This window comes from Ailuropoda melanoleuca, chromosome 2, assembly GCF_002007445.2.
Source record: "Ailuropoda melanoleuca isolate Jingjing chromosome 2, ASM200744v2, whole genome shotgun sequence".
Lineage (NCBI taxonomy): Eukaryota > Metazoa > Chordata > Mammalia > Carnivora > Ursidae > Ailuropoda > Ailuropoda melanoleuca.
In genome coordinates, this window is record NC_048219.1 from 10544168 (window position 1) to 10569253 (window position 25086).

Below are 25086 nucleotides of genomic sequence, written 5' to 3' on the forward strand. Positions count from 1 at the left end.
GGGTTTAAGAAGAGGACAGACATCAGGCTCCTCTGCTATGAGCCTGCTTCTTCCTCTCCCACTCCCCCTGCTTGTGTTCCCTCTCTCGCTGGCTGTCTCTATCTCTGTTGAATAAATAAATAAAATCTTTAAAAAAAAAAAAAAAGAAGAGGACAGAAATTTCTGTCCATTAGACATGGCAACAGGGAGGTTGCTGGTGACCTTGATAAAAGCAGTTTTCTGTGGAACAGAAGTAATAGAAGCCAATTTGAAGAGGTAGAAGAATGAACAGAGCACATAAAGATTCAACAATAGTGGTAATGCCTATTTTTAAAAGTTGGTCATTTTATCATGCTTTATATCTTACACATAAAATACGTAATATTCAAGAAACATATCACAACAAATTTAAGGTGAATGGAGACTTAGTGTATGTAGATGACTTTCAAGAGAGATCTGGTTGCCATCTTACCAAATTTATTAGCATTATCATTTGGGCAGCCTACCATTACATGCCTCCTAATGAGATAAGTATGAAACAGCATCCCCTTTACGTATTATTGCCAAAAACATATTGTGAACCCAGGGTGCCTGTGGCTCAGTCAGTCTGCCTTTGGCTCAGGTCATGATCCCAGGTCCTGCTCAGTGGGGAGCCTGCTTCTCCCTCTCAGTCTGCCCCCTCCCCACATGCTTGCTCCCACAGATATCTCTCTATCAAATAAATAAAATCTTTTTAAAAAAAAATACCGTGAACCTGAATCTACTCTAGCCTCAAGACCTAACTTCGGTTTTATGGGAAATACAGGAGATAGGCATATAAATTAATGACCAAAAATGAGAATGCAGGGCATTCATTAAGACAGCTGACCTAGTCTCTTCAGAAGGTCAGTTATCACTGGTAAATAAAGGGGCCAGGGGGAGAGGATAGGGATTTTATAGATTAAAAATGACCAGATGTTGAAATGATGACATTGTAATTAAAAAAAATTTTTTTTGTTTGATGGGGCACCTGAGTGGCTCAGTCGTTAAGCGTCTGCCTTCGGCTCAGGTCATGATTGCGGCTCCTAGGATCGAGCCCCACATCGGGCTCCCTGCTCAGCGGGAAGCCTGCTTTTCCCTCTCCCACTGCCCCTGCTTATGTTCCCTCTCTTGCTGTCTCTCTCTCTGTCAAATAAATAAAATCTTTTAAAAAAATATTGAAATAAGTAAGAAAATTTGATGGGCTAGATAATAGGTGTTTCATTCATTTTCTTAGGTTTGAAATTGTGGTTATATAAGAAGGTCCTTATTAGCAGGGACATACTAAAGTAATGAGGGTGAAGTGCAAGTTGTGACATTTACAACTTTGAAATGTTCAGTTAAAATATATATACATATATATTAAAAATATCATCCGTACATCTGATGGAGTAAAATAAATATGGCGTTGTTAAAAATTGTTGAATCTTGGGGCACCTGGGTGGCTCAGTTGGTTAAGTGTCTGACTCTTGATCTCAGTCCAGGTCTTCATCTCAGGGTCATGAGTTAAGCCCCATATTTTCTTTTTTTTTAATTGTTGAGTCTTAAAAGAGAGTTCAAAGATGTTTATTATGCTATTTCAATTTTTCAGTGTTTAAATAATTCATGGGGCATCTGGGTGGTTCAGTCAGCTTAGCGTCCTGACTCTTGATTTCGGTTCAGGTCATGATCTCAGGGTCATGAGATTGAGCCCCGCCTTGGGCTGTGTGCAGAGCGTGGAGTCCACTTAAGATATCTCTCTCCTGGGGCGCTTGGGTGGCACAGTGGTTAAGCGTCTGCCTTTGGCTCAGGGCGTGATCCCGGCGTTATGGGATCGAGCCCCACATCAGGCTCCTCTGCTGTGAGCCTGCTTCTTCCTCTCCCACTCGCCCTGCTTGTGTTCCCTCTCGCTGGCTGTCTCTATCTCTGTCAAATAAATAAATAAAGTCTTTAAAAAAAAAAAAAGATATCTCTCTCCTTTTCCCTCTCCCCCTCCCCCCTTCTTGCTCTCTCTAAAAATAAATAAAATATTTTTAAAATAAATAATTCTTCATAAAAAGGGGACAAAAAGTTGTTTTGGTCTTCATGAGAACAGAGAAATGGGGCAGTAGCTTGGGTAGGGGGGTGAATGAAGAGGTATACTCACAAGTGACTGATTCTTAGGATAAAGAATTGCAGGTGGTGGGGCACCTGGCTGGCTCAGTCGGTGGAGCATGTGACTCTTGATCTCAGGGTAGTGAGTTTGAGCCCCATGTTCATATTGGGTCTGTAGAGATTACTTAAAAATCTTTAAAAAAAAAAATAGAATTTCCCGTGGTCAGATTCCTGGAACTATTCCTGTGGTGCTGATTTTAGCTAGCAAAGTTGTAAATCAAAAATACCAAAACTTTGCCATCAACTTCATATGCATTCACAGTAATTATCTACTAGGTAGACCAGCAAGAAGACAGGCAAAATTTAAGCCAATCTTTGTTGTGTTTGATAAGAAACTGAGCCAGGTAAGTTTTGGGAGAACATCTTTGAAAATGTTCAAATTTACCTGTCATTTGTGTTGTATGTTGTCTTCCCACCCTTCCAGTTCCATCCTGGCTGGCTTTACCTGTTTTGGAAGAATTTTGTTTGTTAATTCTGCTTGTATGGGTGTTCACACAGCATCAGAGGTACTTTAGGGTTGTGGTCGGTTGGATTTGTGGTCTAGGTAAGAGGAGTCACTGCAAAGAACAACCTGTACTACGAAAATGAGCTCCTAAAAATCAGATAGAATGGATAGAAGTGGAATTCTCAGGCAAACATCTTGGCAAAGTTTTCAGTTGCTCCCTGTTCATATGCACTAATTAGAGAATTGATTGCCAGTAATTCTCAAGTTAAAATGACTGTGAGTACGTAGATCAATGTAGGCAGAACCTAGTCCAAGGGCAGGAGCCAAATTGAATAGAATTATGTGTGTTGGAGGGATGGAAAGAAGTAATTCTCAGAGGTTGGATGAAAGTGGAGGCTTTTAGAATTAGAAATCTAGATCCCAGTCCCAGCTTCACAATTTAATAGCTGAATGGTCTTGTGTAAGTCGTAACACTTCTGAACCTGGTTCTTTAGCTATTAATTGCTATTTAGCTACTGTCCAGGGGCTTAAAACAACTGATTTCACCATGGCCCCTGTCAAATCTTGTTTGGCCGGCACAGTGTTGTAAAAACTGAGTATGAGTGCAATCCGTGATGTAATATTATGGCTGTCCTGTTAAAAAATCATTCACCTCTTTACCTTTTAAGGCATTTGAGTTTGTGTTTAACTGAAATTCTGGGATATGACCAGATTTGTTTCTTTATTGGTGATGGAGTAGCTTCCAACCCAGAATTCTGATGGATTTGCTGTTACCAGTTTTCCTTCTCAGGAAATGAGAAGAACCTGGAGTTTGGGACCAAGTAGGTCAGGGTTGATGTATTAGCTTCTTGACCCTCTGAGTCTCATTTTTCTCATCTGTTAAATGGATTCTCAGAGTTGTTGTGAAGATTAGAAATATCGACAAAGAGATTGGCACATTAACAAATGTTGCTAGCCTGCTAGGGCTTTTGGACATTATCCTGGTACCCTTTTACCCTTTCTTTTCAGTTAACAGGCATATGGCCATAGTGTTTAAACCCAGAAATCTTATGTTGATACATAACTTGCTAGAGAATTCCTAGTGAAAGGTATGAAAGGCCAACTAAAAAAAGCCGTATCAGCCTGGGAGGAATCAGGTTCCTTCTTTCTTGAAGAAAGAGGCCTTAAATTGGGGAGTAACCATTTATCTCTTTTATCTCTCTTCCCAGTGCCATTAAGAAACCTTTAATGCATCATTATGAGTTGTAAAGCTTCTAACTGTAGCATATGCCAGTCAGTCTGTGTGATTTAAAACCTTAGCTCACTCTCAGTATCTGGGCAGCTACAATAACATTTCTTTAGAAAGCCTCCCTCTGCCGAGGAGTGCCCACTCAGCACCAGGACAAGGGAAATCATTTGAAAAGACTGACTGCTTCATAGTGTTCCGGGTCCCATCTCCTTTGAAGATTGTCAGGTCATTGCCTAGAAAATAATGCTAGTTCCCTTATCTACTAAATATAGCTCCTTTGGGTTCTTCCAGGAAGATGCCTTCAATCAAGTGATTGCTTGGTAGCTTTTTGAAGTACCGATCATGAACATAAGGCTTTGATTTGGAAGGCCCTAGAGCCAGCAGGTGTACAGGATGTGAGCTTGAAGGTGTAGTAGTATCGTTCCCATCTCACGCACAGCACAGCTGGCGAGAACGTGTGCAAAATTTTAAAGTTTTATGAATCTCAAAATTTTAAACATATCAGCGATTAAACACAGCACTGTAGTTATCTTGCTACTGCTCAGTGTGTGACTTGAGACTCGGGTTCTTTATCAGTTAGGGCTTACAGTAATTTGCTGCGCTGCCATGACAAAGTACCACAGCCTGTCTGGCTTAAACAACAGGAATTTATTTTCTCACAGTTGTGGAGACTGGAACTCCAAGATCAAGATATCCGCAGGGTTGGCTTTTTCTGACCCCTTTCTCTCTCTGGTTTATCAGTGGCTGTCTTGATGTTTACATGGTATTCTCTGTGTGCATCTGTATCTTCTCCTTTTTATAAGGACACTAGTCATATTGGATAAGGGCCTTATCCCAGTATCCTCACCACTTTAAAGACCCTGTCTCCGGGGCGCCTGGGTGGCTCAGTTGTTAAGCGTCTGCCTTCGGCTCAGGGCGTGATCCGGGCATTTTGGGATCAAGCCCCACATCAGGCTCCTGCACTGGAGGCCTCTTCTTCCCCTCCAACTCCCCTGCTTGTGTTCCCTCTCTCGCTGGCTGTCTCTATCTCTGTCAAATAAATAAATAAATAATCTTTAAAAAATAAAAAATAAAGACCCTGTCTCCATATAGTCACATTTGAAGGGAGTAGGGGCCAGGCCTTCGACATAGGAGTTGGAGGCAGGGCAGAATTCAGGGCATAACAGGGTCCTTGCCTATCTTGTATTATTATTACTGGTCCCTTGGTTCTAAAAGTTTATAGATAGTGCATGGTAGCATTAGCCGTTTATTTCCTAGAAATGGGAGGTATAACTTCAGGAACCTATTTACTTTGAGAGAGTTCCTTGACTAAGAAAACCCAAAGACTGCCTAAGACAGAAGCTAGAAAAGGTATATTTGTATCATGGATTTCTTTCTTTTTTTTTAAGAGTTTTAAAAATTTATTTGAGATAGAGCGAGAAAGAGAGAGGGAGGGAGAAAGAGAGCACAAGTGGGGCGGGGGCAGAGAGAGAGAGGGAGAAGCAGGCTCTCCACTAAGCAGGGAGCCCAGCTCAGGACTTGATCCCAGTACCCCAGGTTCATGACCTGAGCCAAAAGCAAGTGCTTTTGCTGAGCCACCCAGGCACCTGTATCGTGGATTTTTTGATCCAGCCCCAGCAAGTAGAGAAGTGCATGATGAAAAAAGCCCCTTTGCCTACTGGTCCCTAAATGAAAGTCCAGCATTCCTTTGGTTGCTGATTCCAGATGTGCGTCTGCAGTTGTTCCTTCTTCCAATCTAACCTCCCCTGCCTGGCTTCTCCAATGAAGTCATAAGCAAATACTTGTGATAGTTTCTTGTCACCATGGTGACTAAAGAAGCACAGCCTGGTTCTCCTTCCAGCTTTGCTGTCAGCTCTGCTCGAAGGAGGGGACAGCCCTCTGGGAGAGCCCAGACTCAGAGTCATGAAAAACCATGTGTCAGGTAATGGAGGACAGCAATCCATAGTGCTACCTTTAGGAATTTGTCCTGTGCCTCTTTAGTCTCCAGGTACCAGAGTAATCAGGGACCCCAAGGGAGGCCACTGCAGTCCCCTAGAATTTTTTTTTAATAATAAATTCACTTAGGGTCACCTGGGTGGCTCAGTCAGGTAGGCGTCTGCCTTCGGCTCAGGTCATGATCCCAGGGTCCTGGGATCGAGTCCTGCATTGGGCTCCTTGCTCAACGGGGAGCCTGCCTCTCCCTCTGCCTGCTGCTCCCCCTGCTTGTGCTCTCTCTCTCTGATAAATAAATAAAATCTTTAAAAAAAATAATAAATTCACTTGGGCTTCGTCAAGTGGATGTGGAGACTCACACATTCGAAGACCCACTGCTGCAGTTGGTTCACCCAAGCTACTTTCCAGAATGACCGAGGCACCTTCTCTGAAGTTTCATTTCCTCAGTTTCTCTAGCTCTGGAATTAATCTCTTTTCAACTTCCCTTTTCATTTCTCTTTCACTCAGATTCTCTTAGTAGACTCTACTCTGTCCCCCTCCCATTTATGTATGGGTGTTTCCACCCCCAACGTGATTTCCTGGTTAAAGAACCAGCCCAAATCTTATCTTAGGAGATATTTTTAAACTCTGAACTCTCATTACAGGGGCACCTGGGTGGCTCAGTTGGTTAAGCATCTGCCTTCAGCTCAGGTCATGATCCCAGGGTCCTAGGATTGAGCCGGCCATTGGGCTTCCCTGCTCAGTGGGGAGCCTGCTTCTCCCTCTCCTTCTGCCACTACCCCCTGCTTCTGTGCGCACTCACTCATGCTGGTGCGTGCTTGCTCTCGCTTGCTCTCGCTCTGTGTCAAATGAATGAATGAATGAATGAATGAATGAATGAATAAATATTTTTTTTTTAAATAATAAACTCTCATTACAGTCACCCCAACCACTTCAGGAGGGGGCAGTCTTAGAGTTACTTGTTCTTTCTGTGTGCCTATGAAGCTTATTTTTCACCCCTTTAGCAATACTTTAGTAACTGTTTCCAGTTAGAAATTTAGAGAATGAGGTGTGGAAGGAAGAAGTTTGTTATGCTCATAGGTCAGAGAAGGAGCCACTGCATGCATATAGGGTCACAGAAGAAAGCACCAAGTGGTCAGGAGGCAGAAGGGGCGGGGGCAAGCCAATTTAGGCCAGAGCCTTTACTGAGGTTTCTGAGGGAAAGTGAAGGCAGGGCAGAGTAAACAGTTGAGGATTGGCTAGTTTCTGGGTTGGTTTGGGTTTTTTTTTTTTTTTAAGATTTTATTTATTTATTTGTCAGAGCAAGAGAGCACAAGCATGGGGGAGCGGCATAGGGAGAGGGAGAAGCAGAGTCCCCACTGGGCAGAGAGCCTGGGGGAGGGGGCTGGATCCCAGGACCCTGGGATCACAACCTGAGCCAAAGGCAGATGCTTAACCAGCTGAGCCACCCAGGCGCCCCGCTGTGTATTATTCTAAGCATTTTATGGTCTTGGCTTGTATTTAGGTTGCTGATCCATTTTGAGTTAATTTTTGTATATGGTGTAAGCTAGGTGTCCAACTTCATTCCTTTGGATCTGGAAATCTCGTTGTCCCTTCACTGTTTTTTGAAGAGACTATTCATACTCCATTGAATGGACTTGATACCCTTATTAACATTTTCTGGCTGGCTATAGATGTGTGAATTTATTTTCTACACTCTGAATTTTATTCCATTGATCTGTAAACACCCTTACGCCAGTACCACACTATTCTGATTACTGTAGCTTTGTAGTAAGTTATAAAATCAGGAAGTGTGAGTCCTCCAACTTTATTATTTAAGAGTATGTTGTTAGTTTCCATATATTTGTGAATTTCTGGCTTCATTCCATATGGTCAAAGAAGATACTTTGTCTGATTTTAATGTTTTAGAATTCATTGAGATTCTCCGTGGCCTATAAGGTCTGTCGTGGAGAATGTTCCATGTATACCTGAGAAGGTATATTCTGTTGTTGGGTGGAGAGTTCAATGGGTCTTTTTAGGTCTAGCTGATTCATAATGTTGTTGAAGTCCTCTGTTTCCTTACTAATCTTCTATTTAAGTGTTCGTTGTTTTTTTTTTTAAAGATTGACTTATTTGAAATAGAGAGCACACATGAGCCAGGGGAGGGGCAGAGGAAGAGGGAGAGAGAGAATCTGAAGCAGACGCCATGCTGAGCTTGATCTGGAGACCTGAGATCAGGACCTGAGCCAAAACCAAGAGTTAGCCCCTTAAGCCAGCTGAGCTACCCAGCCACCCTGGTGCACTTACGTTTTATAAGTGCCATATCTTCTTGATGAATTGACCCTATTATCAGTATATAATGTCCTTCTTTATCTCTTGTAACAATTTTTGACTTGAAGTTTTTTGTCTGATGTTAGCATAGCTATCCCAGCTCTCTTTTGATTACCATATGGATGAAATATCTTTTTCCATCCATTTACTTGAAACTTGTTCATGTCTTTGGATATGCAGTAAGTCTTTGCAGACAATGTATAGTGACTGGAGAGCTTACATTTACATATAATATATTACTGATAAAGAAGGACTTCTGGCATTTTACACACTGTTCTTTTTGTCTTGCACCTTTTTTGTCCCTCTCTTCCTCTATTACTGCCTTTTGTGTTTAGTTGGTTTTTGGTAGTTAATTGTTTTGATTCCCTTCTCATTTCCTTTTGTGTATATTTTTAATTTCTATTTTGTGTATGTATTTTTTTTTTAGATATTGTGGTTACTATGGGGATTACATTTAACATCCTCCATTTATAGCAATCTAGGTTGAATTGGTACCAACTTAACTTTAAAAAGTCTGTTTCTGTACAGTTCCTATTCCCTTTATGTTGTTGCCGTCACAAATTACATCTTTACACGCTGTATGCCTGGCAACACAGATTTATAATTATTTTATACGTTTGTCCTTTAAATCATGTAGGAAATAAAAAGTAGAGTTACAAACCAAAAATACAATAATACTATTTTTTATGTTTACCCATGTAGTTACCTTTACTGGCTTCAAGTTACTGTAGAGTGTCCTTTCATTTCCTTTCATTTTAAGTTTGAAGAACTCCCTTTAGTATTTCTTGTTTAGCAGGTCTAGTGGTAACATACTTCCTCAGCTTCTGTTTATCAGAAATGTCTTAATTTCTCCCTTGTTTTTGAAGCACAATTCTGTCAGATGTAGAATTCTTTGACATTTTTTTTTCTTTTGGGTCTTTTTTTTTTTTTTTTTTTTAAAGATTTTATTTATTTATTTGGGAGAGATAGAGACAGCTAGCGAGAGAGGGAACACAAGCAGGGGGAGTGGGAGAGGAAGAAGCAGGCTCACAGCAGAGGAGCCTGATGTGGGGCTCGAACCCATAACGCCGGGATCACGCCCTGAGCCGAAGGCAGACGCTTAAACCGCTGTGCCACCCAGGCGCCCCCTTTTGGGTCTTTATTTGTCATCCCAGTGCCTTCTGGCCTTCATGGTTTCTAATGAGAAATTCTCATGTGGTGAGTCGCTTCTCCCTCACTGGTTGTAAGATTCTCTTTGTGTCTTTGACTCTCAGCAGTTTGATTGTGTCTAGATGTGGAGTTTATGCTCCTTGGGATTCAGTGAACATCTTTATAGGTAGATTCATGACTTACATTGAATTTGGGAGGTTTTCTGCCATTATTATTATTTTAAGTTCTAGGTTTGTTTTGTTGTGTTTTTTTTTTAAGATTTTATTTATTTGACACAGACAGCCAGCAAGAGAGGGAACACAAGCAGGGGGAGTGGGAGAGGAAGAAGCAGGCTCCTAGCGGAGGAGCCTGATGTGGGGCTTGATCCCAGAACGCTGGGATCATGTCCTGAGCCGAAGGCAGACGCTTAACGACTGCACCACCCAGGCACCCCTCTGCCATTATTTCTTAAATTCTTTCTGTCCCTTTTTCTGTTTTGACTCCCATAATGCTTGTTCAAATTTGATGGATCTTCTAGGCTCTTGTTACTTTTCACTCTTCTTCCTTTCTGCTCCTCAGATTTCATAATTTCAGTGTTCCTGTCTTCAGGTTTGTTGCTTCTATCATCTGCTCACATCTTCCATTGAACCCCTCTAGTGAATTTTTCATTTCAGTTATTGTACTTTTCAACTCCAGAACTTCTCTTTTTAAGTTTTTTTATTTATTTAAGTAATCTCTACATCCAACGTGGGGCTCAAATTCAGAACCCCAAGATCAAGAGTCACTTGCTTCTCCCAACTGAGCCAGCCAGGCACCCCTCCACTCCAGAACTTCTGTTTTTCTTTATCTGTTTGTTGATACTCATTTTGTTCATGCATTGTCTTCCTGATTTCCTTTGTTTATTTTTAGCTCTTTGTATTTAAGACCGTTTAAAAGTCTTTGTCTAGTATGTCAAGTATCTGAGTTTTCTCAGGGATAGTTTCTTTTTTTTTTTTTTAATTTTTTTTTTTTTAAGATTTTATTTATTTATTCAACAGAGATAGAGACAGCCAGTGAGAGAGGGAACACAAGCAGGGGGAGTGGGAGAGGAAGAAGCAGGCTCATAGCAGAGGAGCCTGATGTGGGGCTCAATCCCACAAAGCCGGGATCACGCCCTGAGCCGAAGGCAGATGCTTAACCGCTGTGCCACCCAGGCGCCCCTCTCAGGGATAGTTTCTGTTAATTTATTTTGTCCTTTCGAATGAGCCATGCTTACCTGTTTTTAATTAAAAACTGGAGATTTGAATATTATAATATTCAAATATTGTAACTCTGGAAATCAGTTTTTTTTCTATTTGTCATGTGTCTTGGCCTGTTTTTGTTTTATATATAATTCCATTTTATCTCCATTATTGGCTTATTGGTTTTAAAGAAATGTCTTAAATGGGATAAAGTTATTTTATACGTACCCATATGTTTACCATTTCTACTATCCTTCCTTTTGTGAGGATTTGAGTTACCATCTGGTATCATTTTCCTTCTACAGAGAACTGTAGTTTGTTGTTTTTGTTTTAGAACTGTAGTATTTCTTTAGTTCATGTCTGCTACGGACAAAGTCTCAGCCTTTTTTTGAAGAAGTTGATTCCTATTTCAGTTTCATTTTTGAAAGCATTTTCATTGGGTGTAGAATTCTAGTTTGACAGGTTTCCTTCAGTACACAAAAGATGGTATTTCATTATCTTCTGACTTCTATAGTTTCTGGCAAGAAGTCATGTCATTCTTACCTTTGGTCTTCTGTGTGTAATGAGTCATTCTAGCTGTTTTTCAGATTTGCTTTATCACTGGTTTTCAGGAATTTTGCTATGATGTGCCTTAGTGTGATTTTCTTTGTTTTGTTTTTTATATTTATTTGAGAGAGAGAGTGCGTGCATTTGTGTGCAAGGGGCGGCGCGGGGGGCGGGGGGCAGAGGAAGAAGGAGAGGGAGAGAGAATCCAAGCCGACTCCGTGTTGAGCACCGAGCTTCGCACAGGACTGAATCTCACAAGCCTGAGATCACCTGAGCTGAAACCAAGAGTCGGATGCTGACTTGACTCTACCATCCATCCAGGTGCCCCTGATTTTCTTTGTTATTATCGTACTTAACGTTTATTGTGATTTCTTGGGCATATGGGATCAAATTTGGAAATTTTTCAGTCTTTGTTTCTTCATAAGTTTTTTTTCTGTCTCCCTTCCTCCTGCACCCCACTTTTTCTCCTGTGACTCCAGCAACAGGTATATTAGGCCATTTGATAGCATTTGCACTGCAGCATCATTTTGGGGTCTGTCTCTGTTGGTTGATTTTTCTTCTGACTGCGGGTCATATTGCCCTGCTTTTTGGCATATCTGTAAGTTTTTAATTGGATTTTTGATGTAATTTTTGTTTTGCTTTTTTAAAGGATGTAGAGCTTTATAGGCAGTTGTTACATTCTGCTCAGTTGATCACTTTAAGTGTTGTTTTTAAACTTTGTTAGTAGTCCTTTATAGGGATAGTTTAATCTCACTGTTAAAGCATAGCCCTTCTAGGGTCTTCCCTGAATGCTCTGAGTGATCAGTGAGGAATTTCCATTTCTGATTCATCAAGTGCCTTCCCGCCGTTAGTCTTCAGCAGTGATATAAGGGAATCTCAAGCAGATTTCCTGAGGGTTTTTTCTGTGTATCTCACTCTTCTCTGGAATTATGCCTCACAGGTTCCAGGTGTCTCAATCTCCTTAAACCCTCTAGTCTCTTTCCCCAACTAGTAAGATCGCTGTGCTGTTTGGTAACTCTCTCCCTGCTCAGTGGTCTAGGACATCCTTCCAGGCAGAAAGTCAAGGAGATAAGTAGGGCTCACACTCTTGGGGATCACAGATTTTCACCGCCTCATGTCCAATATCTGAAACAGTTTACAGCAAGAAGGTAAATCCAGTCCCTCTTATTCCACCATGACTGGAATGGAAGTGATAGATAGCTATGTTAATGTCTAACAAAGTAAGACAAAAAGCATTATTAAGGAATAATTAGGCTGTTTACAATTTTTTAAAAAAATTCTTAAATACACCAGGAAGAAAGGACTGTTCTAAATGTGTGTACCTCTAATAAAATTGTCTTAGAATAAATAGAGCAAAAGAAACTGCAGGGTGAAATGGATACATTCAGTGTTGGATGTCAAGAAAAAAACTAGTAAAGCAATGGAAGAGTTGAACAACATGGGGAACAACTTGATTTAATGGACACATGGTATATAGAATGCCATGAACAATTATTAAAGAATACAGATTCTTCTCAAGGACACATGGGGCACTTAATTGAATACATTTTAAGCCAAAAAAGCAAATCTCAATATAGATGGTTCCTGACTTAATGATGGCTCAACTTACCTTTTTTTTTTTACTTTACCATGTTGTGAAAGCAATACACATTCAGTATAAACATTACTTTGAATCTTGAATTTAGGTCTTTTCCCAGTCTGGTGATATGTGGTACAATACTCTCTCCTAATGCTGGCCAGCAGCAGTGAGCCCCAGCTCCCTGTCAGCCATGTGATCACAAGGGTAAACAACTGGTACACTTAAAACCATTCTGTGCCCATAGGGACATTCTTTTTTTTTTTTTCCACTTTCCATACATTATTCAATAAGTTACATGAGATAGTGAATATGTTACTATAAAATAGGCGTGTTAGATGATTTTGCCCAACTGTAGGCTAATGTGAGTGTTCTGAACACATTTAAGGTAGGGTAGGCTAAGTTATGATGTGCAGTAGGTTAGGCGTATTAAATGCATTTTTGACTTATAGTATCATCAGCATAACAGTGGGTTTATGTGGGCATAGCCCAGTCATAAGTCAAGGAAGATACGTAAATTTAAAAGAATCTCTGAGACTCTAACTACAGTGTAATTATAGTAGAAGTAAATAACAGAAAAAGTCAGTCCCCAAATACTACTAATTTAAAAGAACACTCATGATCCAAATAAAACTGATGGAAATTAAGTATTCAATTACAGTGAATTACAATGAATATTAATTTGAAGGAAATTTAAAAGCCTTAGGAAGATAATAACCAAAATAAAAAGTCTGAATATTAATGACTTAGGTACATGAGTTAGAAAAAAGTAGAAAGGAGGGGCTCCTGGGTGGCTCAGTCGATTAAGCATCTGACTTCAGCTCAGGTCATGATCTCAGGGTCCTGGGACTGAGCCCCATGTCAGGCTCCCTGCTCAGCGGGGAGTCTACTTCTTCTCCCTGTGCCTCCCGCCCTCTATCCATGCATTCTTGTGTGCGTGCTCTCAAATAAAATCTTTTTTTAAGTAGAAAGGAGAAAAATCGTGCAGTAGAGAGGATTAAAAAAGGCAAAACTTAGATCTTTCAGAAGACTAAAAGAAGTCAAATCTGGTAAGATTTTTAAAAAGAACAAATGAGGATATAAATAATATTAGAAATGAAAAAAAAAGAACTACAAGTAAGGAAATTAAAAAGAACATTAACAACTTTATGCTGACACCTTTGAAAATGACATTCTTAGAATAACGTAAGTTACTACAGTTGACTCAAATAGGATATTTGACTAGCCTTATAATCATGAAATATATTGAATCAACAGTAAAGACTATTCCACAAAGAAAATGCCAGGCCTAAGTGGTTTTACAGAGGAGTTCTGCCAAATTTTCAATAAATTAGTTATTTTACTCTTAAGCATTCAGAAAACAGGAAAAGAAGAGGTATTTCTTTCTTTCTTTTTTTTTTAAGGTTTATTTGTTTTCAGAAAGAGCGAGTGGGGGTAGGGGCTGAGGGAGAGAATCTTCAAGCAGACTCCCCGCTGAGCACCAAGCCAGACTTGGAGCTCAGTCCCAAGACCTATGAGATCATGACCTGAGCAGACACCAAGAACTGACACTTTACCAACTAAGCCACCCAGGTACCCAGGGAGCATTTATTTTGGTAACACCAAAGGAGAATGAGAAGGTCCTATACTTTTCTTATGTCACTTGTGAGCAAGGATACAAACATTCTAAATAATATTAAAACATAACCAGCAGTTTATAAAAAACGAATTCTTCCTGACCAAGTGAGGCTTAAACAGGATCTCATGGGTAATTTTATTTATTTTAAAAAGAGTTTATATATTTATTTATTTGAGAGAGAGAGAACGAGCAGTGGGGAGGGTCAGAGGAAGAAGGAGAAGCAGACTCCCTGCAAAGCAGGCCCAGTGCAGGGCGCTATCTGAGGACCTGGAGATGATGACCTGAGCTGAAGGCAGACACAACCAACTGAGCCACCTAGGTGCACTCATGGGTAATTTTATATTAGAAAATCTATAGTGTAATGCATTCATTATGCCTTTTAAAGAGAAAAACCACATACCATCTCAGTAGATGCAGAAAAAGGATTGGATAATAATCAACAGTTAGTTATGATTAAAAACCTACAGAAAATTAGGAATACAGGGACCTTTTTTAACCTGATCAGAGATATATGCCAGGGCACCTGTGTGGTTCAGTTGACTGCCTTTGACGTGGGTCATGATCCCAGGGTCCTGGGATTGAGCCCCATATCAGGCCCCCTGCTCAGCAAGGAACCTGCTTCTCTCTCTCTCTCTCTCTCTGTGACTCTCTCTCTCAAATAAATAAATCTTTTTTTAATTTAAATTCAATTAGCCAACATATAGTAGTACATCATTAGTTTCAGTTGTAGAGTTCAGTAATTCATCAGTTGCATATGACACCCAGTGCTCATCACATCATATGCCTTCCTTAATGCCCATCACCCTAAAATCTTTTTTTAAAAAAGATTTATTTATGTTAGAGATTGGGGGAGGGGGCAGAGGGAGAGGAAGAATCTCAAGCAGAGCCCAACAGGGGACTCGATCCCATGACCCCGAGATCATGACCTGAGCCAAAACTAGGAGTCAGACACTTAATGGACTGAACCACCCAAGCACCCCGCAAATAAAATCTTTTTTTTTTTTTTAAAAAGAGAAAATATGATGTTGGAGCAAGAAAGAAATTGACCATTGGTAGAGATTCTAAAACTAGACTTGGTCATAGAGGGAGATTTGCTTGATGACAGGAGTGGCATAGTGAGAAAGGAAAATGTTCAGTAAACCATGCTAAGACAGTTATTTATCCACATTGGAAAAAAAATGAAATTGAATCCCTACCTCATATGCACAAATTTCAAGTAGATGAAACATTTGCATGTAAAAGGCAAGCTTTAAAACCTCTAGAAGACATAAGCTATCTTTCTGATTTGGGGAGCATGAAAGGATTTATTAAACAAGACACATGGAAAAAGCTAAGTGTAAAAGAAAATTTTAACTACATAATATATATATATATTAAGAACTTCTTCTTTTTTTTTTTTAAAGATTTTATTTATTTGACAGAGACAGCTAGCCAGCGAGAGAGGGAACACAGGCAGGGGGAGTGGGAGAGGAAGAAGCAGGCTCCCAGCAGAGGAGCCTGATGTGGGGCTCAATCCCAGTACTCTTGGGATCACGCCCTGAGCCGAAGGCAGATGCTTAATGACTGAGCCACCCAGGCGTCCCAAGAACTTCTTGTTAAAGAACTCCATAAAGTAAAAATTGAAAAAACTGAAAAGCTTCAAAATGCTAGAAGATATTTATAAAACAAATAACCCACAAGTGATTAACAACAGAATATCTAAAGAACTAAAGATTAATAAGAAAAGGGCAAATAATTCAATAGAAAAATATTCAAAATACACAAATAGATTTTTCACAGAAGGGGAAACATGGCTAATAAATATAAAATCTAACCTCATTAGTAATCTGGGATATGCAGATCATTATCAGTGAAATGCCTTATACACAGTAGATTGACAAAAGTGGAAATTCCAAGTGATAACATATATATCAATGGGAACCTGTTGTATATTGCTAAGATAGTGTAAATTGGTATCACAATGGAAGGCAACATGGTGCTAGTTGGTCAGGTTTAACATTTACCTGCCTACAACCCAGCAATTCATTCCTTGAGAGTTCTCAAAATGTGAGCTGCGGAGTATTTCAGAGGGCCTGGGAAGTGAAGACTAAGATGTTGTTTGCCAACTCAAAACGGATTAGAGACTTAATTGGTAAGAACCGAAACTATAAAACCCCTAGGAGAAAACATTGGAAATAAAGATCGTGGTCTTGGCAATGATTATTTTGGATATGACACCAAAAACATAAAACAAAAGCAAAGATAAAGAAGTGGGACTACATCAAACTAAGAAAGCTTGAACTTAACTTAAAAGCTGCTGTTACAGGGGCGCCTGAGTGGCTCGGTCAGTTAAGCATCTGCCTTAGGTTCAGGTCATGATCCCAGGGTCCTAGGCTTGAGCCCCGCATCGGGCTCCCTGCTCAGTGGGAGTCTGCTTCTCCCTCTCCCTCTGTCAGTGCTCTGCCTACTCGTGCGCTCCCTCTCTCTCTGTCAGAAGAATAAATAAAAATCTTTTTAAAAAAGAGAAGTTCTATACAGCAAAAAAAAAAAAATAGTCAACAAAATTAAAAGACAACCTGTAGAATGGGAGAAAATATTTATTGTATCTGATAAGGAGTTAATATCCAAAATATGTAAGGAGCTCATACAACTCAACAACAACAGAACCCAAATACTCTAATTAAAAATGGGCAGAGGACCTGAATAGACATTTTTCCCAGAGCCAGACATATGAGTGGCCAACAGCTACATTAAAAAGGTGCTTAACATCACCAGCCATCAAGGAAATGCAAATCAAAACCATAGTGAGGTATCACCTCACTCCTATTAGAATGGCTATTATCAAAAAAACAAGAGTTAAGGTCTGCCTGGCTGGCTCAGTTGGAAGAGCATGGAACTCTTGATCTTGGTGTAGTGAGTTCAAGCTCCACCTTGGGTGTAGAGGTTACTTAACTGAATAAATAAATAAAAACTTTAAAAACCCCAAGAGATAACAAGTGTTGGCAAGAATCTGGAGCAAAGGGAAGGTTTGTACACTGCTGGTAAGAATGTAAGTGGGTAGGGGTGCCTGGCTGGCTCAGTCAATAGAGTTGCAACTCTTGATCTCAGGATGGTGAGTTCAAGCCCCACACTGGGTGTAGAGTGTACTTTAATTAAAAAAATAATAATAATAATGTAAATAAGTATAGCTACTATGGAAAAGAGTATGGAGCTACCTCAAAAAAAATTAAAAATATAACTACCATATTACCCATCGATACCACTTTCTTGAGATGAAATCACTATGTCAAAGAGATATCTGTCCCCTGGTGTCATTGCAGCAATATTTACAGGAACCAAGACATGAAAACAACCTCAGTGTCCCATCAACAGATGAATAGATAAAGAAAACATGATGTATATATATAAACAATGGGCTATTATTCGGCTATAAAAAGAAAGGAATTCTGCCATTTGTGACAATATGGGTGAATCTTGAGGTCATTATGCTAAGTGAAATAAGTCGAAAAGAGAAAGACAAATATAAATCCATGTATGTGAAAAATCTGAAAAGACCAAACTCAGAAACTGTAGATTGGTGGTCGCCAGTCTGGGGTGGGGGGAGTGGATGAAGGTGGTCAACAAGTACAAACTTCAGTTGTAAAGTAAGTTCTGGGGATCCGATGTATAGCATGGTGACTGTAGTTAACAGCACTGTACTATATACTTGAAGTTGGTAAGAGAATAGATCTTAAATGTTTTCACCACACACACACACACACACACACACACACACAATGCACACGGTAACTGAGGTGATGGTTGTCAGCTAACCTGTGGTAATCATCTTGCAGTATGATGCGCAGATCATCACTTTGTGTGCTTTAAACGATGCTATAGATCAGTTATATCTCAATATAGCTAGAAAAAATTTTAAAATGTGATATGCCATTTTTACTATTTTGATGTTTGTACTGCAGAAGTACGAAAGCAGTGATGGGTGAAATGTCTGGTGCCTTAGAACAAATCAAGACAGTGGCACCATACTGTACTAGTAGTCCATGTATTTGCCACTAACTCACTCACTGTTGGAAAAAAATTTTGCTAGTTTCACTTAAGAATGTCCTTGATGGGGGGGGGGTGCTGCATGGCTCAGTCGGTTGAGTGTCTGCCTTTGGCTCAGGTTGTGATCTTGGGGTCCTGGGACCCCTGCATTGGACTCCCTGCTCAACAGGAAGCCTGCTTCTCCCTCTCCCTCAGCCTCCCTCCCTGCTCGTGCTCTCTCTGTCTCTATCAAATGAATAAATTTAAAAAATCTTCAAAAAAAAATAATGTCCTTGATGAAACAGTACAAACCCAACCTTTGAAAATGTGTCTGGAGGAAAATCACCTGTGGGTAATTAAGTTACTAGCTAATTAGACACTTTTTTTAATTGGCACCGTTTTTTAAGAAGGAGACAAACCAAAAAATAGACTCAACTATAGAGAACAAACCAGTGGTTACCAGAGGGCAGGTGGGTGGGGGGACGAGTAAAAGGTGATAGGGATTAAGAGCACACTTATCTTGATAAACACTGAGTAATGTGTACTATTGTTGAATCACTATATTGTACACCTGAAACTAATATAACACTGTATGTTAACTATGCTTGAATATTTTTAAAAAGTTGACACTGTTTTTACTGAATGACTGATAAACTGGTTATTCAGACTTAGATACTAGGCAGACGTTTTTTCAAAATGAATGAAATTCAGCATAGCAGTTTCCTTTTGGCTGGAGTTGGAGTGGGGCTGGAGGAGCCCAGGACTGGGTAAGGGCCCACAACAAGATTCAGGCATATTGATAATGTTCTAGTTCTTAGATTTGGTGGTGGGTTTACAGATGCTCATTGTGTTTTTTGCTTGGAAGCTTAACGTTATGTTTCATCTTTTTGTATGTATCAAATATTACAGCATAAAGTTTAACTTTTAATTTGAAAAATAGATCGTGGACATATGGGTTATTAAAGATAACATGGTATTGCATTGAATTAGATATGTTGTAATGTATGTCACCTAGCTTGGTTAAATATATTTGAGTTTATCGGACAAGTTAAGTTTTCTCTCTTTCATAGAGGTGATCATAACCTGTGACCATTTACCATATGGCCTAGCATTGTTCTAAGTAGTACTTCACAGGTATAAACCTGTTTAATCCTTCTTATAACTCTATGAAATAGGAAGTTATGTCCCTGTTTTAAAGATGAGATGTCAGGTGCTAAGTTATTGAGATTATCAGGCCTCCTTGAGGAGCTTCTGTCCCCCTGAGTAGGGGAGGTTGGGAGGCGGGGTAGCGACAGAAGCCCAGTGAAAAGGAAATGCTGTCTTAAGAACTTTTGTATTATCTCTTTTTCTAGAGACCATGGCGAGCCCTGGGAAAGACAATTATCGAATGAAGAGCTATAAGAACAATGCCCTAAACCCTGAGGAAATGAGACGAAGAAGAGAGGAAGAGGGCATTCAGCTCCGGAAGCAGAAGCGGGAGCAACAAGTAGGTTAACCTGAGTATGCTTGAACATACTGTTCAGGAAAACAATCCTGCCATCATGGTTGGTCTCCACCTTTCATTCTCACTTTCTCTTTAGGAAAATAGCATAGCTCTGTGGGCCACTCATCTAGTTTCCTTTATTGTAAAGAAATGTTGGAAGCTTTGAAAAAAGAGAATCAGTCCCTTTCTCCTTTTCCATAATTTAGAACAACTTATGGGGCGCCTAGGTGGCTTAGTCGGTTAAGCATCTGACTCTTGATTTTGGCTCAGGTCATGATCTCAGGGTTGTGAGCTCGAGCTCCCACCCCACCCCCCAATCAGGCGTGAAGCCTGCTTAAGATTCTCTCTCTCACTCTGCCCCTCCTTCCCCAACTTGCACTCACACATACTCTTTCGTGATTAAAAAAAAAAAAAAACGGGCGCCTGGGTGGCACAGCGGTTGGGCGTCTGCCTTCGGCTCAGGGCGTGATCCCGGTGTTGTGGGATCGAGCCCCACATCAGGCTCCTCTGCTATGAGCCTGCTTCTTCCTCTCCCACTCCCTGCTTGTGTTCCCTCTCTCGCTGGCTGTCTCTGTCTCTGTCAAATAAATAAAAATAAAATCTTTAAAAAAAAACAAAAAACAAAAAAAAAACAACAATTTAGACATCATTTATGTCTTCAATATAACATTCTAGTTCTAGCCCCTCGATGCCTTCTCTCTTCTTCACCCCAGTAGTCAGTGTTAGACCTGGCTCTTTAAGAGGCTCATCAGCCATTCTGGCGGCCTTAATTCTGTGTCTTCAGTCCATTCTTTGTTAAGTCTCCCTAGGACTAAGACTTTATTAATGCCTTATCATCTGTGCTCTGCCATGAACCACCACCGTACTGGTGCCTTGCCCAGGTCTAGATGCAGTCACCTGACCTGCTTTTGCCCACCCTCTTGCTTTACTAATATTCCTTTCCTTCAAAGCCTTTCATACGCATCAACTTTTATACAAAAGGCACAGAAATCTTTAACTGTTCTCTTAGGGACACCTAGCTGGCTTAGTCAGTAGAACATGCGACTCTTAATCTCGAGGTCATGAATTCAAGCCCCACACTGGGCATAGAGCTTACTAAAAAATAAATAAATAAAAATAAAAAGTTCTCTTAAAAAATGTGAACAATTAGGTGTAACATAGTAAAGCCCTTGAATATCTTTTCATGTCAATATATTAAGCTTGGCGTTATCTAAGCTATGCTAGCATTTCTCAGTTATTGCCATAATTTAATATTGGATCATTCTTTGTTCATTACAGTGAGTAGTTTTACCACTCTCTTTTCTTTCAGCTTTTTAAACGGAGAAATGTGGAGCTGATTAATGAAGAAGCCGCCATGTTCGACAGTCTCCTCATGGACTCCTATGTGAGCTCTACAACTGGGGTAAGGCCCTTGCATGTGCTTCAGGCAGGCCTGGGAAGTACCGGTGTCTACAGAACAGAAATTTGGCAGTTCTCGTCATCTAGTGGCTTTGCCAACAACCGTGCTAAGTTCTTTCTTCCATGGGCCCTTTTGTAACTGGTCAGCATGAGGAATCAATGGGGTTGCATCTGCGATGGAGACACCTGAGGCAATATTTAAGGGAAGCCATCATTTGCCTCAGAGGTTAGGAATCATCCAAATGTCCCAACTTAAAGCAGCCATGGATTAAACAACAAATACCTTCTCCTGAGCCTGCTGTTATACCATCCTTTAGCCCTCAAGTCTTTAGAAAGCAGAATGCCAAGCAGGAATGTGTACTCATATCTAGCTCTGGTGTTGGTTTGCAAAGTCTTAGATCTGTCTTATGTTCTAGGAGAGTGTGATCACACGAGAGATGGTGGAGATGCTCTTTTCTGATGATTCTGACCTGCAGTTAGCAACCACACAGAAGTTCCGGAAACTGCTCTCCAAAGGTACAAAGCCTGGTCCTCCCCAGGGAGGCCCTGCCCTGCATGATTTAACCTCTTGTTTCCTCTCATTGACCTCATCTGCTACTACCCTTCACTCATTCTGCTTTAGTCATACTGCTTTGGTATTCCTTGGACAAGTCAGGCACATTCTTCTTTTTGCACGGGCTGTTCCCTCTTCCTCATATCCTCTGGTTGCTGATAACTAGCTGTGTGCCAGCTCTCCACTTCTATGATCATATTCTAGGTTCTCAACAAGCCTGCCCTAATGCCCTGTCTAAAATTGTGGGTCCCCTCCACCCTCAGCACTTTTAATCTTCTTACCCTGCCCTACCTCTTCTTTATTTCCCATTACACTTATTAACATAATACAATGTCTCTCCTTGTTAGATGTAAGCTTTATGAGGGCAGAGACTTTTGACTTTGTTCATTATTTTATCTCCACTACTTAGAACCATTTCTGGCACACAGTTTGTACTCATTAAAAATTTGATGTTTGGGGCGCCTGGGTGGCAGAGCGGTTGAGCGTCTGCCTTCGGCTCAGGGCGTGATCCCGGCGTTATGGGATCGAGCCCCACGTCAGGCTCCTCTGCTATGAGCCTGCTTCTTCCTCTCCCACTCCCCCTGTTTGTGTTCCCTCTCTCGCTGGCTGTCTCTATCTCTGTCTTATAAATAAATAAAAAATCTTTAAAAAAAAAATAAATAAAAATAAAAAAATAAAAATTTGATGTTTGATAGAAGTACTTCTTGTCTCAGTATATGAAGCAGTCCTCCCAAGAAAAAAATGCTCTTTTTAGAAGGGAAATATTTAGATGAGGGTTCCCCATCTCTAGGGCTTTCTTCTCTTCCTTAATTCCTTACTTCGGGAATTAAGTTTCAGGAAGCCGAAGGTGAGTATACTTAATTTAGGATTGCTTTTCTCTTTAGCATCTCAACTGTATCACACATTTCAAAGATTACCAATTGTGAAAACTACCTCACCAAAAAGGAGTTTGAGAATACCATAAGGACAGTCAGTACTATCTAGGAAGGATGGTGGACTGACCCCAGTGAATGCACCAGCCAAAACCTCTGCTGACTTTTCCTTTCCTTCCTTTCTCCCTCTTCCAGAGCCTAGTCCTCCAATAGATGAAGTTATCAACACTCCAGGAGTGGTGGATCGGTTTGTGGAGTTTCTGAAGAGGAATGAGAATTGTACATTACAGGTGAGGCCTGGTGTAGAAGGGTACCAGATGAAAGCCGTTTTCCCAAGAAATTGTGGGGTGTTTCTATAGACACATCTCTCAGGAAATAGACAAGTGATATGAGGAAGTATTTAAGAGATGCCTCAGAGGTCTTGGTCTCAAATAAGAGAGCCAAAATTTCTTCCCTAAAACAGTCTGAATGGAAAGATACCAGAGAGGTGTTTGGGTGGCAGTCGGTTAAGCATCTGACTCTTGGCTTTGGCTCAGGTCATGATCTCAGGGTCGTGCGGTCGAGCCCCAGGTTGGGCTCCATGCTCAGCATGAAGTCTGCTTAAGACTCTCTCTCCGTCACTGTCTTCCCCACACACACCCCAGTGCTCATTCGTATGCTCTGGCTCTCTCTCAAATAAATAAATAAATCTTTTAAAAAAAAGAAAAGAAAGAAAGATACCTTAATATGACAGATTGATTATTCAGTTATAAATCAAAGGTTCTAGGGGCACCTGACTGGCTCAGTCAGTAGAGCATGCAACTCTTGATCTTGGGGTCATGAGTTTGAGCCCCACATTGGGTGTAGAGTTTACTTAAAAATACATACATATATCAAAGGTTCTAGTCCACTTTTAATTACCTATGTGACCTGAGGCAAATCATTTAGCCTCTCTGCATCTGTCTTTTCAGAAATATGTAATGAGTCCATCCATTAGAGCCTAGCCAGAAACTCAGCTGAAAGGGACTTTGAGAGATACATGTCACTCTGATCCTGGTTTCAGAGATGAAGAACGTGAGACTCAGGAAATAAAGCGACTTACCAGAGGACTCGGGTGCTGTACAGAACCAGACCTGGGACCATTGAAGCCTGGGTCCATCCTTCCATTGTGTTACATCACTGTCCACACCACTTTTTGTCAGTTTTGTAATATAAAGATTTTATTTGTAACTAATCACTGCACCCAACGTGGGGCTTGAACTCAACAACCCCGAGATCAAGAGTTGCATGCTCCCCTGACTGCGCCAGCCGGGTGCCCCTGCTTTCTGTCATTTAAAGGGGAAGAGGAGGACGTTCCTGGGTGGCTCAGTCAGTTGAGGGTCCAACACTTGGTCCCAGCTCAGCTGTTGATCTCAGGGTTGTGAGTTCATCCCCCACGTTGAGGGCTCCGTGCTGGGCATGGAGCCTACTTAAATATAGTAAGATAAAATAAAGATAAAGGGGAAGAGGATGAGGCTTATGTTTTAGTTTTTTAGTCAGGGGCAGGAGGCTAACTGATCTCAACTAGTTGGTAGGCTTGGCTGCTCTGCCTGGAATGACCTCTCAGCCATGGCTTAATCTTACTTTCAGTTTGAAGCTGCCTGGGCTCTAACGAACATTGCCTCTGGAACCTCTCAGCAGACCAAGATTGTCATTGAAGCAGGGGCAGTCCCCATTTTTATAGAGCTGCTTAACTCGGACTTTGAGGATGTACAGGAACAGGTAATGCTCACATTTGGCTTAATTCTTGATGGTACCTGTATTAGAATAAAAAAATATATTTGGTCTTTGTGCCCAGTTCCTAAAAACTAAAAACCTTGGCATTTCCTGGGTGATAAGAGTGTCTTTTGCTATTTATAATGGAACACACCTAATGAGATGATTGGGTGTGGCCCCTAGGTAGCCTCAAGATGAGGAGGGTGGTCATCAGAACTCCTAGCTCTTCCCATCCCTCCACCCCAACCTCCCCAAAGAGCTTCTGGGTTGGTGAGCACATTGACACAGTGCCCTAGAGAGGGCATGGAAGTTTGGTCCCACCCTGTCTGCTCACCCCGTACCTTGCCCTGTGCATCTCATGTCCTTTAGCTCTTCCTGAGTTGTATCCATTACAGTAAGCTAGTAAATGTAAGCAAAGTGTTTCCCTGAGTTCTGTGAATCATTCTAGTGAATTATTGAACCTGAGGAGGGGATTATGGGAACTTTTGAATTTATAGCCCTTTGGTCAAGAAGTATGGTGGCACCTGGGAATTGCAGGTGGTATCTAAAGTGGGGGCAGTCTTGTGGGCCTGAGCCCTTAACTTGTAGGGTCTGTGCTAACTCTAAGAGTTAGTGTCAAAATTGAATTGGATTGTTGGACACACAAGTGGTGTTGGAGAATTGATTGCTGGTGTAGAGAAAACGCACCACATTTGGCATCAGAGGTGGTATTGGAAAAAAGACACCACAGTACACATTTCTGGATACCTGCAGATCATAGAGATTAAGACACAACTTGAATTTCTTCCACTGGATTTTTACTGATAGGATAGAAAGTGGAAAGTGGTGCCTAGATTTTTTCCTCCGTTACTACATACAGGGTAGCTCCTGTGAGGCTGCAAGAATGAAACTTTCCAATCACTTTCTCTTTT

At 40.8% G+C, this 25086-nt stretch overlaps 1 protein-coding gene across 4 annotated transcripts in view; it reads left to right on the forward strand.

The window, feature by feature from the left end:
- The window catches only part of KPNA6 (karyopherin subunit alpha 6), a 56978-nt gene that overhangs the window by 19890 nt on the left and 12002 nt on the right, over nucleotides 1-25086 (forward strand). For 2 of the 4 annotated variants that reach the window (XM_011228281.3, XM_034648329.1), the window contains exons 2-6: nucleotides 19488-19621; nucleotides 20928-21020; nucleotides 21433-21532; nucleotides 22637-22731; nucleotides 24050-24181. In XM_011228281.3, the coding sequence (XP_011226583.1) occupies nucleotides 19488-19621; nucleotides 20928-21020; nucleotides 21433-21532; nucleotides 22637-22731; nucleotides 24050-24181 (554 nt within the window). Of the gene's footprint in view, nucleotides 1-9118; nucleotides 9243-11115; nucleotides 11261-19487; nucleotides 19622-20927; nucleotides 21021-21432; nucleotides 21533-22636; nucleotides 22732-24049; nucleotides 24182-25086 lie in introns of those variants that run through there. The other 2 variants (XM_034648312.1, XM_011228282.3) reach the window with 2 other exon arrangements.